General features: G+C 43.8%; 1 protein-coding gene and 1 pseudogene across 1 annotated transcript in view; one reads left to right on the top strand and one right to left on the bottom strand.

The window, feature by feature from the left end:
• Positions 1-7,026: 7,026 nt before the first annotated feature.
• LOC137593958 (cytochrome P450 2J6-like) overlaps positions 7,027-18,551 on the bottom strand; it is a 29,037-nt gene continuing 17,512 nt past the window's right edge. The window contains exons 8-11 of the mRNA XM_068313098.1: positions 12,512-12,597; positions 12,261-12,362; positions 8,368-8,509; positions 7,027-8,290 (exon numbers count right to left, since the gene is read on the bottom strand). Coding sequence (XP_068169199.1) covers positions 8,103-8,290; positions 8,368-8,509; positions 12,261-12,362; positions 12,512-12,597 — 518 coding nt within the window. The 3' untranslated portion in view covers positions 7,027-8,102. The remainder of the gene's footprint in view (positions 8,291-8,367; positions 8,510-12,260; positions 12,363-12,511; positions 12,598-18,551) is intronic.
• On the top strand, positions 9,792-10,699 carry LOC137593372 (uncharacterized; annotated as a pseudogene).

The following is an 18,551-nucleotide window of genomic DNA, read 5'->3' as shown; positions in this document are numbered from 1 at the left end:
ACATAAGTGGAGTTGTTGAGTAATGTCCTTCACACACCGGGTTGTCCTCTCCGTTGGGCGAATAAACAGACAGTGGGGAGGACAGCCATGATGGATGGATTAGAGACAGTGGTGCTGACAAGAAGACAGGAAACGGAGCTGGAGGTGGAGGAAGTGAAGATGCTGAGTTTTCAAGAAGTTTAATGTTACTTGTAAACACACACATACACACACACACGCACACTCACACGCACACGCGCACACGCACACACACACACACACACACACACACACACACACACAGTGTTTTTAAAGCCATTCGTTTTAGTTTCACTTTCGGTAGAAGCTTGTGGGCGTGGCTTTTTGCCTAAAAAAGCACTGCAGACTCCAGACCAGCTCAGAATGTCCGTCTGACCAGAACCCAGACTTGAACGACCATCCCAACCTGAACGGGCCCCAAGACCCGGGTGAGTTCTGAACGTGGCTGAGAAGAACTGCAGTCGCTCTTTGTAAATGGTGGATGGATGGATGGATGGACAGATGGACGGATGGGTGGATGGATGGATGCACCTTCTCTCCTTCACAGTCTTCATTAGAACCAACAACAAACAGGTGAGGATGGTGATCTTGGGGAAGATGGACAGCGGGAAGAGCGACCACTCCTCTTGACAGAAATGGTCCAGTTCAGTTACATTTGTTGGCTTTCTGATGTGGACTTGTTTCTTCAGCGATGTTCACATGATCTCATGAAGGTGAAGTCAGGACTTCAGGAAGGCCATTCTAAAACCTTATTTGTAGCCTGACTTAGCAATCTGGAGGTAGGAGACCACCTGCAGTGTTGATAAAATCTACAATCGTGAACACAACCCGTCATGACGGTATTTCCCCCATTCAGTGAATGAACTCAAATGAAATGACCTACCTGAAAATCAGTGTGACTTCTGTTGTTTCCTTTATTTTTACCAGCACCAGACTAGAGTTGCTCAACTTGACATTCAGATCCTGCAGAACGCTGACTCCCATCACGTTCCGTTATACAGTACAGGTAAATTCAGGTTACACATGTTCGTCCGACCACTTTCTTTTTTTGCTCAACATAGTTACTATGAATTAAAATACGAAGAATCAATCAGATGACGTACCATCATGACAGGCAGAAATCCACTACTGAGTGCGCAAAATCCCCTGTAGCACAGGTAGGCTAATGATGTAGCGTCACGTGATCACCTGCAGCCAGTGATGGCTGAGGGGGGCGTGTCATCACAAACTGACACCATGTGTCAAAGGTAAACAGTGATTCTTGCATGTTCGGCAAAAACACCTGACACAATGTATTGGGTGTTTTGTCTTGACCTCCCTCTCCGCCGAACCCCTGAGACCGACTCACCAAACCCCTAGGGTTCGATCGAACCCAGGTTAAGAAAACTGCTTTAAAGATCTCTGCCTCGCCTCCCCTGGACCCCACGTGTTCCTGGTGGTCGTCTTGCTGGGCAGGTACACCAGAGGATCTTCGGCCACGCGACAGACAGATACAGCATGGTGCTCTTCACCGGCGGAGACCTTCTGGAGGACACCATAGAGAAGTTCTTGGCGAAGTTCATGGCCTCACCCTGTGCCAGGGCGAGGCCAGAGTCGCAGCCAAGGGCAGGGATGTGCTTTACAGCATGATCACCCTCGGAATGTTGGAGAAGACAAAGGAGATGTTCAGACATTAACGGGTCTGTGGAGTGAAACAAGTTCAAATTTATTTTGCATCATTGACATTAAGTTCTGTCCCAGTTGTTTCGCTGTTCCATGGGTTGTTTTTCCCGTAGTGTCAAACAAATACAACATAAGCATTTTTTCCATTGGGGTCACTTTTGACACTGACACTCTCTTTTCCTCAGAAAGTTCCACCGTTGGCTGGAAAAAGGGGGGAAAGTAATGTGAGGCATGTTGCTGTCGTGTCATACTCTTCATGACTGCAACATGCCTCACACAATGGGATGACATCAGTTTTTAGTGTCGCCAGAGCTGCACCCACTGACTCTCTCTCTTCATATAAGCGTCGCAGCATGAGGAAGGTGCTGTTCCACTGTGTGTCCACCTCTTGACGTAGTTTTTCACTGGAATTCCCATCTGCTCTTGCACTTCTTTCAGTTTTTTTGGCTGTTGTGCTGGCTCTAAAGAAAGACACCACCTTCTGTACACTTGTGCGTAGTTCGTGGAGGCCAGGGGTTGAATCCAGAGACTTAACGACAAGATTTAAAGAACGGGCAAAACAGTGTCTCCAGTTTAACCATCTAACAGAAGTAAGCATACTGGCTCCTGCATCCACCACGATGGAGGTCACTTTTCCCTCAAGGCTCCATTCCTCCATCAGAGATCTTGTAGCTGCACTGATGTTAGCTGCAGTATGTGCTTCAGGGAAAGGCACCACTCCCAGGAGCACTGTGGCCAGCTTCATCGGGTCCTCCAGTAGTGGCAGGTCACTGCAAGATACGCCTCCATGTTAATGGACGTCCACATATCAGCAGTGAGACTCACAGCCTCCACCCTCGCCATGACAACCTTGGTTTTGGTCTTCTCCTCCTCATATTTCTGAAGCACCATGCTCTTGAGAGCTCGCCTGGATGGAAGAACGTATGAGGGATCAAACAATCCCACGAACTCCTTGAAGCCACAGTCATCCACGATGGAAAAGGGCTGCGAGTCTTTCACCACCAGATTTACCAGAGCTTCATCCAGCTCTCGCTTCCGGTCCACTAGGACAGAAATGAAAAGTAAATGATTAAAATAATACCAGAAGATTGATGTGAAACTTCACTTACGTTAAGCTGGCCTACGACTCATGAAACACAGCCAGACCACATTGTGTTAGTGTGTCTAACAATATTATAATATAGCCAACCTTGATTTGGGGTCCCCTGATTTCCAGCAGCTCCATGTTTGGCAGTGAAGTGTCTGATCATGGAGGAAGTATTCCCATGATACTTCAGCTCAGCAGAACACACCAAGAACTGGACCTGGACAGAAAGTAATTTGTTAATAATAATACAGTTTGACTCTATAAAGTTGTCACGTTAACAGAATAATTTATTATCATTAATCAATACACACGGATGGTAGACCATAGCTATAGCTAGTTACTGTTAGACATGTAACTTCCTTCATTACAGATGGGACATTACACCTGCCTTATCAGCAGAGATCAGAATGCAGTGTTCCCACATTTCAGAACGACATCTCTTCCTGGCACCATAATGATCCAACGATCGATATAACAGATTCAAAGTTGTTCTCTAGCTTTTAAATCTTTTGTTATTATTACTCCAAGATATTTAACTTCATTTCTTACAGGGATGTTATACAGCTCAGTCAATGGGTGGATATGAATTGACATTAACTCACATTTTTTTAAATTCAAATGTAACCCAGATGCTTTTGAAAACTTTCCCACAGTTGTGATGATCAGTGGGATCTGCTCTGAGTGTTTGATGAAGTTGAGTTATTGACAAATGAAGACCTAAAACATTTAACGGCTCTATTTCTGTACTACGTTTAATGTAAATACCAAGAAGTTCTGCAACTAAAATAAATAATAAAGGAGAACAAGGGCAGCCTTGGCGTATACCTCGTTTCACCTCAAACCTTTTAGTTGTGCCTTGAGGGAGGGGGACAGAGCTATTTATTCCACTGTAGATCATGACAATTGTCTTAATAAACGCCTGCAGCACCGTTGTTGCTTATCCTACTGTTTCAAAAGGAGATAGGCGACTCCGCTGATGACAAAATCAACTCAAAACACAGCTCGAGGCTGGACCCCCAGTCATATGTGGGTCATTTAACAAAATAAGACAACAAAAAGCAGTCAGAGGGGGCCGGTGCTTCCTAGCGAAGTTCTAGTCCCTCAGGGAGTTTGATCTCACCTTCTCCCTCTATGAAGGCTCGAGCACCGGTGAAGAAGGCCTTTTTCCCCTCGGAGCCCCCTCCCCCGCGGGCCACAGCCTCTCTCTCCGCTCTCGGTCCCCTTTCGACAAGTCCTCTTTGAATTGGAGGCCGCGCTCCCTAAGGAACGAAGAGGTTTTTGCAGCTCTCCATACCGCGTCTCTGGTGACCCGAGAGATGAACTGGATGATGATCCTTCTGGGGTTGGTACCCTCCACAGGATTCCTCCTCCTGCCCAGACGATGGACCATGTCCACATGTTCTGCCAGTTTGTCCCTCCTGTCATGCAGCACCTCCTGGCAGATGGTAATAGCGCGGCTGCGGGCGTCCTCCTGGTCAGCCTCGGGGACTCCAACGAGCCTCAGGTTCCGTCGACGCGTGTGTGTGTCCATCTCATCCATCCTTTTGATGGTGTTCTTGACCGGTTGCTCCACCTGGGCAACCCTCTGCTCAACATGTGCCACCTTCGTACTCACAGCCTTCAGCTCCACGGTGGTGCGCTCCAGCTTTTCCTCCAGGTGAATGATTTTACAGTCAATAGAGTCACATCTGAGGCTAATCAGTTTCTTTACCTCTTCGAACTGTTTGAGCATGTCCATGCTAAGCGAGGTGCTCCCCCCAGCTTCGCAGACCTTTTTCTTCATTGCTGGGGATTTGGACGGAGTTGATGGTAGCGGTGGGAGTTCCTCCTCGAAAGCCTCGAACTCCTCCGTGCAGCTGGCCCCAAGTGTGTAGTCGTGTCCCGCCGCCTCGAGTGCTTTTCGCGACGCAATGTCTCTTTTTCCCCCAACTCGGGTGGCAAAACTCGCTCTACAAACACGTCGAGTCCTAGTCGTCATAATATTAACCAGATGAGTCAAGGAAATTCAGTTTGGTAGCGATTGAAGAAAAGTTTGGTGCACAGCGTCCTAATGCGTGGATACTCAAGCCGCCATTCCTCTAGTAGCAGTACGAAGCAGAGTGACTGACAACAGAGATGGACGCGACACAGGAGAGCGAGGCAAGACCACTGGGACCTTTGGGAGGAAAGTTTATTTCTAAAGAGAACAAAGACGGACTATCAACAAAAACGCAGTGATTCTGCCCCGTAGACCCTCCGTCAGTCTGCCCCAGGGCAGATGTGGCTACACACATAGTTACCATCACCAGGTATGAAGGAGGAGTGGATGAATAATGGATCCGATGGAAAGAGTCTTTGAGGGTCCAGAAAAGTGTTATAGAAATCTAATCCATTATTATTATTATTATTATTATTATTATTATTGTTGTTGTTGTTGTTGTTGTTGTTGTTGTTGTTGTTGTTGTTGTTGTTATTATTTGTTCCTTTTGTAAAAGAGAATCTTCACATCACTGAAGCAGCTCCAGACTAACGTATCATTTAAATGTAAAACATGTGAAGGACACAAGTTGAACGTTATCTCACGCTTTAAAGGAAAAGCCTGTTGACATCTTACTATTTAGTTTCCTTATTCAGAGACATGTTCTACTATTCATGGTGAATTGCTGTATTGAGTCAGCTTTATATTCATTCTGATTGAGAGTCTGCTTATGTGCCTGTTTGAGACTCAGCTTATTTTATTTCTGAATTGTAAGTTATTTTATTTAACTGTATTCGTATTACATTTTTCAGAAATGCACCTGGCCTCATTGGTTTTCTGATGTTCTTGGCCTTTTTTCTTTTGAATTTCATTTATAAAACACATTTAATCAATAAAAATTCAGATTTCAAATCTTCTCTTCTTGGTGTATTCTATTGATGAACTACAATTTTGTAATGTCCTAGAATTCAAATTTTTTATTTGGGGGCCTTTAGCAGCTATGAGATTAAAATGCGATTAATTAGATTAATTAATTACAAATCCTGTAATTAATCAGATTATTTTTTTAATCGCCTGACAGCACTAGTTAAGAGGTTAGATGTTTCTTTGTTCAGAAAACGTACAGTACTATTGAAAATCCTCTTCACGTAAATCTCTGTTGCATTTTGTGTCAACGTGATTATTTTGTAATTTGACTTTTATAAATAAGCATGTTAAATATCTCTCTCTCACACACACACACACACACACACACACACACACACACACACACACACACACACACACACACACACACACACACACCTGCTGAGTTTATGGAATGCTCTTTGTGTTTTGTAACCACTTACTTCACTTCTTCAATAAAAGCCTGCAAGAGATACCAGCTACTTGGAGAACCAAGACCACTGCACTGGGTCTGCTGGTGTCTCTCTTGCAGTTGTGAAAAGTTAACTTGTGTCTGTCTTTGTGCGTGTCTGGTTGTTTTTTACAGGATGTCTGGACAATAACTCTCGCACAAGTTCATTCATTCATTCATTCATTCATTGAACTCATCCCAACACCCACAGGAACACTCACTCTTGTGCCCCTGAGTGACCTCCTTGAGATTTATCCACTTGATCGAATCAGCCCCCATCGTAACTTTGGAAAGACATTGAAATAAAAGGTAGGCTTCCAAAATTTTTGGTAAATTAATGTCTAACTATGTTGTAATTCTTTCTCTAATATTGTCAACATTCATAATCATATTTGAAGGTGTCTAAAAATGTCTGAAATTATTAATTAAAAAAATTCATTAGAAAGTCTTGAATTCATCATGTCGAAAGTTAAAGATAAACTTGCCTTCGTTAGTTATCAAAAAGTTGTACATTTCAGTTCATGGGATCAGCACACACCTGCTTTAAAGTCATTAATGTTAAATTTCATTCACAGATTATCATTTCTATAATACTGACATGAATGTCATTAAAACATTGTACATTTTAATTCATAAATGTATTTTATGAATGTATTCCATGTGTTTGTTTTGTTTCAACATTACTAAAGCGCCTCAGAAGTGGTATGTCTGATGTCAAATCTCTTCAACAGGTAACACAGCAGACTTTGGACATTGCGTTGCAGAATACTTCGCCAGTGCCAAGCTTGGATTATAAGGATTGTAAATAAAAATAGAATCCAAAAGTCCTGGAGCGGGAGTTCAGGGTTATGCTTATGTTGGACAAGTCACCAGTTATTCAAAGGTCACAAAAAACCCCACACATTGACATTAATGGGCAGGCTACAGTTACCAATTAAACTCTAAACACAAGGAGAACATGAGAGTTTGTGCAGAAAAGTATGAGATTCTCAAGTGAAATCAGAATCTTCATGTTTTGAGGAAACAGTGCTACCCACAATGCCACTGTGTCACCAGGGACACACATGACAAATGGAATATGTTGGCTCGCACTACTAAAAAAAAAAGGCAACAGGAGCAGTGATCATTATCAAGTGTTGATCAGACATCTGATGTTCCCATTAGTTAACAGGCCAGTTTGAGTCCACACAGCTGGGTGTGTCTCAAATTACCATAAGTGATCAAATAGACTAAGAGATTTAATCATGGTTTTGAATGAAGCAGTGGAAACCCTGTTCTCCTGCTAAGTAATGTAAGGGATACTATGGGCTCAATTAGTAAGCAGAGCATTGTCCACAGGACACACACCTGAATGAACTTGAGCTTTGGACTCCAGAACATGCACTTCACTGTAAATCATTTGATAGTAGCCATGGTAATGGCTTCACTACTGTAAGAAGAAAGTCCACTTTATTATCCCTCAACGGGTAAAGTGTCTTCTCACTCTACTGTTGAATGCAATTACATATGAGTTTGGTCATGCATACATGCATAGTTGAATACAGGCCCCTGCACACTAGGGGCCTGTAGGCATGGAATTAATAACATCACACATCAGACAGTAGGGGGAGGCAGAGTGATGGGTCACACACGGGGGATCGCGCCCCAAACGAGCAACTTGTAGAGGGGACGGCGCCTTGCTCAAGGGTGCCTCGGCAGTGGCTGGGAGGTGAGCTGACACCTCCCACCGTCAGCTCACACTGCGGAAAATGTCCGGGAGCAGGACTCCAACCACCGATGGCTGGGCAATCTGTCTTCAAGACGTCTGCTCTACCGCTGAGCCACCGCCGCCCCAAGGAAATATGTCATCACAAGTTGAGTGTGTAAACTATTTCTGGAAACAGAGATTTTACACTGATCCATGTACATGTTTTCAGATGACGGGTATTGATCGCTGCATTTGTGGCAACGACAGATGTTGAAACAGCATCGTTCCCTTTATGTTTCGTAGTGTTGATTACAGTTATGGGGTAATCTCATCATTAAAATTTTTCTCGGAGTATGACATTCATGAAATAAGGTTTTGGGGTCTGAACACCTCCAAATACAGGAGCAAAGTCTGGTTCTCCTGCATCTTCAGGCCAGATGAACTTAAACCTCCTCAACAGGGTCACCATGATCAGAAAGAGCTCCATACGAGCCAGATTCTCTCCAAGACACATACGAGGACCTGCAGATTAAAACACCAACACATTTATTCCATAGGTTTTCAGTCAACTTCTCCATCTAATAATTATTTCCACTCACCAAGAGAGAAAGGAATGAAGGCCTCTGGCTTCACAAACTCTCCCATCTCATTGAGGAAGTTTTCAGGGTTGAATTCATGGGGATATTTCCACTGTCCTTCCTCGCTCAGCACTGAATGTAGGTTGGGGATGACTATGGTTCCCTGGAGAATAAATTTAAAAAAAAAATCAGAGGATTTCAGAGGAAAACCAATACAGTGGTTCCTCTACTTACGAATGTCTCTACTTACGAAATTTTCTACTTACGAAATTTCTCAGCAGGAAAATATTGCCTCTAGTTATGTAGAAATTTCGACTTACGAAAGGTAAAAATACAGTATGGGCTGATACTTGCAGCTCCCACAGTTTCCTGAATTCAACATTCTCATAGCTGCTCTGCCATTGGCTATTACCTAGTATCTTCGTGGCATCCCATTGGCTCAGAGGGACCTCTGTGTTGACCGAGATCGGTGTCTATGCAGCGTCCTCGTCATTCGGCCCTCGACCCATGAGGTGTTCTGATAGTTTTACGTAAATATATTAACTTTTAGAGTATTCACTATGGACCCCAAGAAAGTGACGAAGAAAAGAGGAAAAGAAAAGACGAAGAAAAGAGTTTTTTTGTCCGTACAAACAAATCAAGAGATGATAGAAAAGCCTGAAAAAGGGATGCGTTTGGTTGATCTCACCAAAGAATATGGCCGTAATGCATCTACAATCACCACGTTATTAAAACAAAAGGAAGTTTAAGGAGTTTAAGGCGTCGCGTGGGTGGTTGGAGAAGTTCAGAAGGAGGACTGGAATTCACTCTGTTGTTCATGGGGGGGCAAGAGGGAATGAACCAAAGAGGGCAAAAAACAATGAGGACAGCAGTTAAAAGGTTAATGACCATCATTATTATTATTTAAAATACTCTATTCTTTGTTTTTTATGTTATACACAACTCTCATTTATTGTGTAATAATCTAATCGTAACATGTATTTGTTACATGTTTTGATGCATTTTTATGCTTTATAAAACATTTATGTCTGTATTTTTGGGGGCTTGGAACGGATTAGGACATTTGAATGGAAAACGCGTCTCTACTTACGAAATTTTGTACCTACGTAATTTCTTCTGGAACCAATTAATTTCGTAAGTAGAGGTACCACTGTACTTCACATTAGGGATGAGCGAGTACATCACTCTCTGTATCTATTCAACCATCTAAATAGCTGTGATAACTCTTCGTGTTGCGGTAAGCGCTTTTGTCATTCCCTATTGTGTTTGTTTGACTGTGGCGTCTTAGTTCGCTGTTGTCGCACAATCACTGTTAATATCTCGTGTCATTTTGAAACTACGTAGAAAGCTAGTTGTTTTTTCCAGCTTAAAACTTGAAAAGTAAACACTATCACATATCTCTGCTAACCTTTTACTAGTGGTTTATCATTAGGGTAATGCTAGTCATGGCTACGCTTCCTTCGCTCCACTCTCCTCCCTCTCCCTCTCTCTGCTGCTCAGTCTGTCTGATGTTTAGTTCCCCCCCCTTCCTTCAGCAACAAGGACATCTGCATGAAGTGCCGTGCTTGTCCTCAGATGGAAGCAAGGCTTAGTCAATTGGAGGCTCTGGTCCGCTCCTTGACAGAAAATATAGCTGTGCCACCTAGTCAGGTAGCTTTAGCTGGAGCATACCAACCAGCCCTGGTTAGCCATTCCCCAGCTCAGGTTAGCCGTCCTCCAGCAGCCCCCGAGCAGGAACAGTGGGTGATTGTTCGTAGGAAACACAGTGGCAGGCGAAAGCCTCGGGTTCACCACCAATCCCCGCAACCACTCGATATCTCGAACAGCTTTTCCCCGCTCAGCGACTCCCCGGCTGAGAAATAACCTCTGGTGATTGGCAGCTCTGTGGTGCGGCACGTTAAACTAACGACACCAGCAACCATGGTCAAGTGTATCCCGGGTGCCAGAGCGGGCGACATCGAGTCATTTTTGAAACTGCTGGGTAAAAATAACCGTAAAACATAGTAACATTGTAATTCATGTCAGCGGTAATGACACCCGGTTAGGACAATCGGAGGGCACTAAAATTAACATACAATCGGTGTGCAGCTACGCAAAAACAATGTCGGACTCCGTAGTGTTCTCTGGCCCCCTTCCCAATCTGACCAGTGGTGACATTTATAGCCACATGTCTTCACTCAACCGCTGGCTGTCTAGGTGGTGTCCTGCTAATGACATTCAGTTTGTTGATAATTGGCGGACTTTTTGGGGAAAACCCGGTCTCATCAGGAGAGACGGCATACATCCCACTTGGAATGGCGCTGCTCTCCTGTCAAAAAATCTGACCACGTTTATTTCTGCCCCAAAACCCTGACCAAGAGTTGAGACCGGGATGCAGAGTTGCAGTCATATACAAGTCTCTGTGCTCCTAGAACGGTCACCTATACAGCACTGTCATCTACTGTACTTTCACCCACAGCAGACACTATAGAGACTCTGTCCTACCCCCCGACCGTTTACACTTAATTGATGTAAATTAATTTCAAGTCCAGAGGAAAGCAGCTGGACATCAAAACCTAATAAAAATCAAACCAAGACTCCAATAGCTCCAGAGTACAAGGCAATAAAATGTGGTTTCCTGAATATTAGATCCTTGTCTTCAAAAACTTAATCATGGATATTCTATCTGATTATCATATAGATTTATTCTGTCTGAAGGAAACCTGGCTAAGTGAGTATTTTTCCCTAAATTAAGCTACTCCTCCTAGTCACCTAAATGATCATATCCCACGTGTCTCAGGCAGAGAAGGAGGAGTTGCGTCTATTTTTAATTCCTTGCAACAATTGAGCCCTAAATCAAAAATGATCTTTAATTCATTTGAAAGTCTTATCAAACCCAATCCACAAATTACTCCAGCCAATATTGTTTGTCATCATTTATCGTCCCCTTGTTCCATAGAGTAACTTCCTATCCGAATTTGCCAACTTATTAACTACCGTAATTCTTAAAACTGAAATTAATCCACGCTTTCATCACTTCCAGACTAGATTACTGTAACACACTTTTTCCAGGCTGCCCCAAAAAGTCCCTGAAGACACTTCAACTAATCCAGAATGCTGCTGCCCGTGTTCTGACCAGGACCAGTACCAGAGACCAGGTTCTGACCAGGACCAGTACCAGAGATGAGTTTCTGACCAGGACCAGTACCAGAGACCAGGTTCTGACCAGGACCAGTACCAGAGACCAGGTTCTGACCAGGACCAGTGCCAGAGACCAGGTTCTGACCAGGACCAGTACCAGAGACCAGGTTCTGACCAGGACCAGTACCAGAGACCATGTTTCTCCTGTGTTGCTTCTCTGCACTGGCTTCCTGTGAAGCTAGGATAGATGTTAAAATACTCCTCCTCACTTCCAAAGCCCTTGGTGGCACCGACCTACCTGAAGGAACTTTTAGTTCCTTATAATCCATCTAGAGCATTACGCTCTCAACATACAGGCCTACTGGTGGTTCCTAGAATCTACAAAAGTAGGACGGGGGCTAGAGCCTTTAGCTATGAAGCCCCTCTATTGTGGAACCGCCTCCCTCCCTCAGTTCAGGGGGCAGACACCCTCTCACTATTTAAGACGAGACTTAAAATGTTTGGTTTTTTTTAATTTTACAATTAAGGCAATTTAGGCTGTTAAGTACACATTGTACCCGTCCGGCCGGGCCTGTGGGCAGAAGCCCAGCCACCAGGCACTCACAAACAAGCCCCAAACCCGAGCCTGGCTCCAGGGTGGGGGGCCCAGTTGCGCCATACGCAATGTCACGGTATTTGATTTGTTTTTCTTTCATAGGGGTTTGATATTGCTCTTAGTCTGTCCCATCATGGTTTAATGAAAACCTGTTTACGATTTTCATTTTTCATTATAACAGGTTCTATTTTACACTTACCTTAGGAATGGAATATCCCATTAATTCACTGTCTCTAGTCGCGCAGTGGAAAACACCCAAAGGAGCAATGTTACCCACCCTCTGGATCTCATGAAGGACAGCCTACATGGTGGAGACAGCTGTTAGAACATCACACAACAACACTGTAGCTCCTCAGATATATAAGGTCACTGTCAATTCAATTTAGAAATAAAACATACAACAGATACAATATACAGCTGTAAATATAAATAAAAAGGTCATCTGTATACCTGAACATAAGGCATCTGGTCTCTGTCCTCAAAACTGGCTTGATCCTTCCCGTCCAGAACTTTGTCTATTTCCTCCTGACAACGTTCTAACAGAGACGGCAGGGAAAGAAGTAGTGATGAAGTGAATAAGAGCTTAAATTAGGCTGATAATGTGCCACTAGGCAGCAGATTGAAATGGAAACCATGAAACTATTCTCAGTTAACTGCAGTATTACATTTAGCTGTGTCCCTGGATAAGAATAATAACCTTTAAAAACAAAAGTTTACAAAGTGCTTTGACAAACAAGGCAAAAGCAGGAAACATATGACAACAAAGAGCCAAAACAGTGAGACCAGACATAAGCAGGACAAAATTAAGCTAAAATTGAGGTAAAGTTAAGCAAAACACACCAAAACAGGAATTAAGACAGAATGGTAAAAGAGATAAGAACAATAACAGCAATAAAACTATTCTTTTGTTTTTAATACTTAGAAACAAAAGAATAGAAGGATAAAGAGACAGCATTGCCTAATGACAATAGAAACAAGAATAAAAGCTTAAAAGGAATAGAAAGACTAAAAGAATGAATAAAAATGAATAAAAATAAATAAGAGTAAAAGTAAAAGACGACATCACATAAAGGCAAGTCTATAAAAATGGGTTTTAAGAAGAGATTTAAAAGATGTCACTGATTCTGCACGCCTTATCTCCTCAGGCAGGTCGTTCCAAAGTCGAGGGGCCCGGATGGAAAAGGCCTTTAGATTTAGTCGCCTTTAGATTTAAGCCTCGACTTTGGAATCGACAGGAGGGCCCCACCCAAGGATCTTAGGCTGCGTACTGGCTCGTATGGGGTCAATATTTCCGCTATGTAACTCGGGGCCAGATCCAGACGGGCTTTAAAAGTGATCAGCAAAATCTTAAAATCAATTCTAAAACGCACAGGGAGCCAATGGGGGGAAGCCAGGATTGGGGTACTGTGATGTCGCATGTTAAAACCAGTAAGAAGCCTAGCTGCTGTATTCTGGACCAGTTGGAGGCGGGAGAGTGATTTATGGTTGTTGCCAGAGAGGAGTGAGTTACAATAATCGAGTCTGGAGAAGATGAATGCGTGAATTACTTTTTCTAAGTCGGAATGTGGGAGCATGGGTTTGATTGTGGAGATTGTTCTTAACTAAAGATAGCAGGACTGGACAACTTTATTGATTTGAGATTGGAAGTTGAGGTCTGAATCGAATATTACTCCTAAATTTCTGGCAGTGGATTTAACGTTAACGGACAGGGGACCAAGGCTATTTTTGATGGGACTGATGGAGTTTGGAGGAGTGAACAGTATGATTTCAGATTTGGAGTTATTGAGCTGAAGAAAGTTTCAGGCCATCCAACAGTTGATGTCGTTGAGACAATCTAACACAGCAGCCAGGCTTCTTGGGTCATCCGGTCTCAGCGGGAGGTATATCTGTGTGTCGTCCACATAGCAGTGGAAAGACACGTTGTGACGGTGGATGATCTGACGGAGCAGAAGCATGTAAATAGAAAATAAAATTGGACCTAAAATTGAACCCTGCGGTACACCACAGGTAATCTGAGTTTTCGAGGATATGTAATTACCTATGGTGACCGCAAAGGTTCTATCGAAAAGGGAGGAATAAAACCAGCTAAGTGCAGTGTCCTTGATGCCAAGACAGGTTTCAAGACGGTCAATTAAAATGGTCTGGTCTACAGTGTCAAAGGCTGCACTTAAATCTAAAAGGATTAAAATTGTACTCTCTCCCCTGTCAGCTGCTAAAAGATCATTGGTTACCTGGAGGAGGGCAGTTTCTGTACTGTGTCAAGCTCTAAAACCAGACTGAAATTTCTCAAAGAGATTATTATGAGACATAAAAGCTAAAAGCTGGGTTAAAACCACTTTTTCTAGAATTTTTGATAAAAACAGGAGTTTAGAAATTGGCCTAAAATTGTTAAAATCAGAAGAATCAAGGTTGGGTTTCTTTAAAAGAGGTTTGACCACAGCATGTTTAAAAGAAGATGGAAAAATGCCTTTTGTTAATGAGCTGTTAATAATCAATAAAATACTGGGAGCAACTGTGTCAAAAACCTCTTTAAGAAATATTGTTGGAATGACATCAAGACTGCACGTAGTTGGTTTCATGTGGGTTAAGATTTCAGATAAAAATGACAATGAAACCGGTTCAAAATTGCTAAGATAACTGTGTATGTCCCTACTGGCGTGTAAAACGCGGTCTGGGGGGGTGAGTTGTTGCCTTATAACCTTAATTTTGTTTGTAAAGAAATTTAATAAATAAATAAATAAGAATCACATTGTTGATCCAACCTTTTATAAAGTTTGTGCTTCTTGGGACAGATTTTTGAGGCTTTAGATTGAAAGTTTGGTTTCCTATAAAATTATCAAAGGTCTCATTTCTGTGTTTTGTGCTTCATAATTCCTCCCCCTGTTTCCCCTCCATCAATTAATTTTCATTTGTTCCTTGTTCCGTGCCTGTTCTCAGTGTTTCACGTTCTACATTTAGCCTGTGTGTTTTTTCTTTGAAGGAGGAGGGATTTTGTCCAAGTTAGCATGTCTGTTTAGAAATTCATTTAGTAACTCTTTAAACAGCTTTCTGGTCCACTGGCGCAACCACAGCGTCTAGGTAGCCTTTCACTGCAACAGTATACAGACATATCTGTTTTTGTGCATAAAAGGAGTAGAAATTAGATATACTGGATGTGGGATTACTTACTGTTTTGAGACAGTAACATACTGATGGATTGTAGTCATAAAGTCTCTGTTGTTCTTGATGTTAGTCTAATTTATAAGCAGGAAAGCATGTGTTGTTTGGGTTCTGTTTAAACATCTGAACTTTTAAGGGAAACGTCTCTCTGACCGGTGACAGTTCTGAGTTGGGAGGTTTCACTGCGGTGAGAGCAGACAGAGACACGAAGGCATGTGGGAAAAGCAAAGGTGGGGGACTCATCATCTACACCAACAACCGCTGGTGTAACCCCGGCCAGGTTTCAGTGAATGCGGTTGTATGTTACCCTAATCTGGAGCTGCTAGCTGTTAGCATACAACCATACTATTTACCCCGGGAGTTCAGTCACGTGATCTTCCTCTGTGTTTACATCCCTCCATCGGCCAATGCAGCCGCTGCATGTGAGAAGATCACCAGTGTTGTTGCACGGCGCAGACCAAACATCCTGAAGCCTTCATGATTATTTCTGGAGACTTGAACCATGTCACCCTGGACACCGGCCAGGTTACCTTCCACCAGGTTGTTGATTGCCACACACGGAAGAACAGGACGATCGACCTACTGTACACCAATGTTAAAGAGGCGTACAGAGTCACCGCCCTGCCTCCACTGGGCAAGTCAGACCACAAAGTGGTGTACGTCCAGACCCAGTACACCCCCCTGGTCCAAAGACAGGCAGTCTCTACACGCACCATCAGGAAATGGACTCCTGAAGCAGAGGAGGCTCTCAGAGACTGCTTCAACACCACAGACTGGGACATACCGCTGGGTGGACATGGAGAGGACATCGATGGGATGACCCACTGTCTGACGGACCATATCAACTTCTGAGTCACCCTCCCCAAGGCAGTTCGGTGCTATCCAAATAACAAGCCGTGGATAACAGGACATCACAGATATCCTCAATAAGAAAAAGAAGGCTTTCAGGACAAAGGATGAGGAGGAGATGAGAGAAGCACAGAGAGAGGTCAGAGGTCAAACACTGCATAAAGGAGGCCAGGAAGGTGCCCCCCCTCTGGAAGACATCGTGCGTCGTTCCAGTTCCTAAAAAGAACCGGCCCAGCGAGCTGAACTGGTGGCGCTCACATCGCATCTGATGAAGACTCTGGAGCAGCTCTTCCTCTATCTCCTCAGGCCTCAGGTGAAACATGCCGGGGACTCCCTACAGTTTGCCTACCGGGAAAAGGTCGGCGTAGAGGACGCCATCCTCCACATGCTACACTGAGCCCACTTGCATCTGGACAAGGAAAGCGGCACTATGAGGATCCTTTTTCTGGATTTTTCAAGTGCCTTTAACACCATCCACCCCTGTATACTAAAGGACAAACTCACAAATGCGAGTGGACCCCACCCTGGTTGCTTGGATCCAAGACTACCTCACCATCAGACCACAGTTGGTCAGGCTAAAGGACGCCACGTCTGATACTGTGGTCGCTGCATCGGTGCTCCACAGGGGGCTGTCTTGTCCCCAATCCTCTTCTCCCTGTACACGGTGGACTTCTGCTACAACTCAGAACTGTGTCACATCCAGAAGATGACACAGCTATCGTGGGATGTATCAGGGACAACGAGGAGGAGGAGTATAGATGCCTGGTGAAGGACTTTGTTGACTGGTGTCACAGCAACAGTCTGCAGCTCAACACCTCCAGAACTAAAGAGCTGGTCATTGACTTCAGGAGGGACAGACCCCAACCTAGACCAGTTCTGATAGGAACGGAGGAGGTGGAGATTGTGCAGACTTATAAATATCTTGGGCTGTGGCTGGACAACAAGCTGGACTGGACCAGCAACACGAGGCAGCTGGACCAGAAAGCACAGACAGGATGTACTTTCTGAGGAGGATGAGGGCATTCAATGTCTGCGGGAAGCTCCTGTGGATGTTCTACCAGTCTGTGGTCACCAGCGTCCTGTCGTTCACTGTGGTGTGTTGGGGAGGGAGTGTGACCAAGGCGGATCTCTCCAGGATGGAGAAGCTGATCAGGAGGACCAGCTCGGTGGTCGGGATGAAGCTGGACCCTCTGGCAACGGTGGCAGAGAAGAGCACCTTGGACAAACTGCTGAACATCATGGACAATGTCAGCCACCCTCTGCACACCGTTACCAACAACCAGAGGAGCCTGAGCAGCCAGAGGCTGAACCCCCCCAACATGAAGGACCAACAGACTGAAGAACTCCTTCATCCCCCGAGCCATTTTACTGCTCAGCTCCTCTCTGGGGGAGGTGAAGAAAAAGAGAGTCCACACCAGGGAGGAGGGATGACAAGAAATAAATAAATACAATTTACCAAACAATGTAAACAATACACACACTAGCTATGCCTATCCATGTCTATTTATTCATGCCCTTTATTCTTTAGCCCATTTATGTCCCTGTATTTGTATATTCTCTTTATTTAGTGGGTTATTATTATTTATATTCTGTCTATCTGGTGGGTTATTTATTTATTACTCTTTCTATTTGTTGTTGGCATTACTTTCTGTGTGTCTTTTCTTTCTGTGTACTCACTGTGCTGTGTGTAATGTGACGGAGAAATTAATTTTCCTGATGAAACCTCCTGAAGGGATGAATGAAGTCCTACTCTACTCTCTCTACTCTCTCTCTCTAATTAACCTCATGATTTTCTGTTATTTCTTTTCATTTCTTTTTCTTACTCATGATTGTGCAAGATACTGTCACTGACTTAGTGCTTCTGCTCGACAGATGGGGAACAAGTATAGACGACAGGAATTCCAAAGGCCTGAAAACGCCGCCCCCACTTCAGCAACTAGAGCTCGACAGTGACTGCAATTCTATCTGGCCTATCTTCCTGACTCTCTCTCTGTCTCTCTCTCTTTTCCTTGCCTTGTCTCTATCCCCATTGTATTTCCTTTTCCACCCAACCGGTCAAGGCGCATGACCGCCCTCCAGAGTCTGGGTCCTGTCCAGAGTTTCTTTCTCAATGAGGTAGTTTTTTTCCGTGCTGCTGTCTCTTATGTTTGCTCTGGAGGGTTCTGATGGGTTTCTCTTTCTGTTAAAACGCTTGGAAATGTCTGCTGATGTGATTATCAGCAGACTATACAAATAAAGGTTGCTTGATTGATAATTATGAGGGCATGATATCATAATTGGCATGATATACGTTGCATTGTAGTGTTGACACTTTTTGCGTCAAATAATAATAATAACAATAATAAACCTTTATTGTCCCACAGTGGGGAAATTTGTGCGATCGTGGCAGCAGGGGGTGGGGGGGTGGGTCAAACATACATAGTTAAATAATATACATACATATTAACATCTGCAACATATGAAATTTACATATTCACATATT

This window comes from Antennarius striatus, chromosome 4 (assembly GCF_040054535.1).
Source record: "Antennarius striatus isolate MH-2024 chromosome 4, ASM4005453v1, whole genome shotgun sequence".
NCBI classification, from domain to species: Eukaryota; Metazoa; Chordata; class Actinopteri; order Lophiiformes; family Antennariidae; genus Antennarius; species Antennarius striatus.
This window is presented reverse-complemented; position numbering and strand designations above follow the sequence as displayed.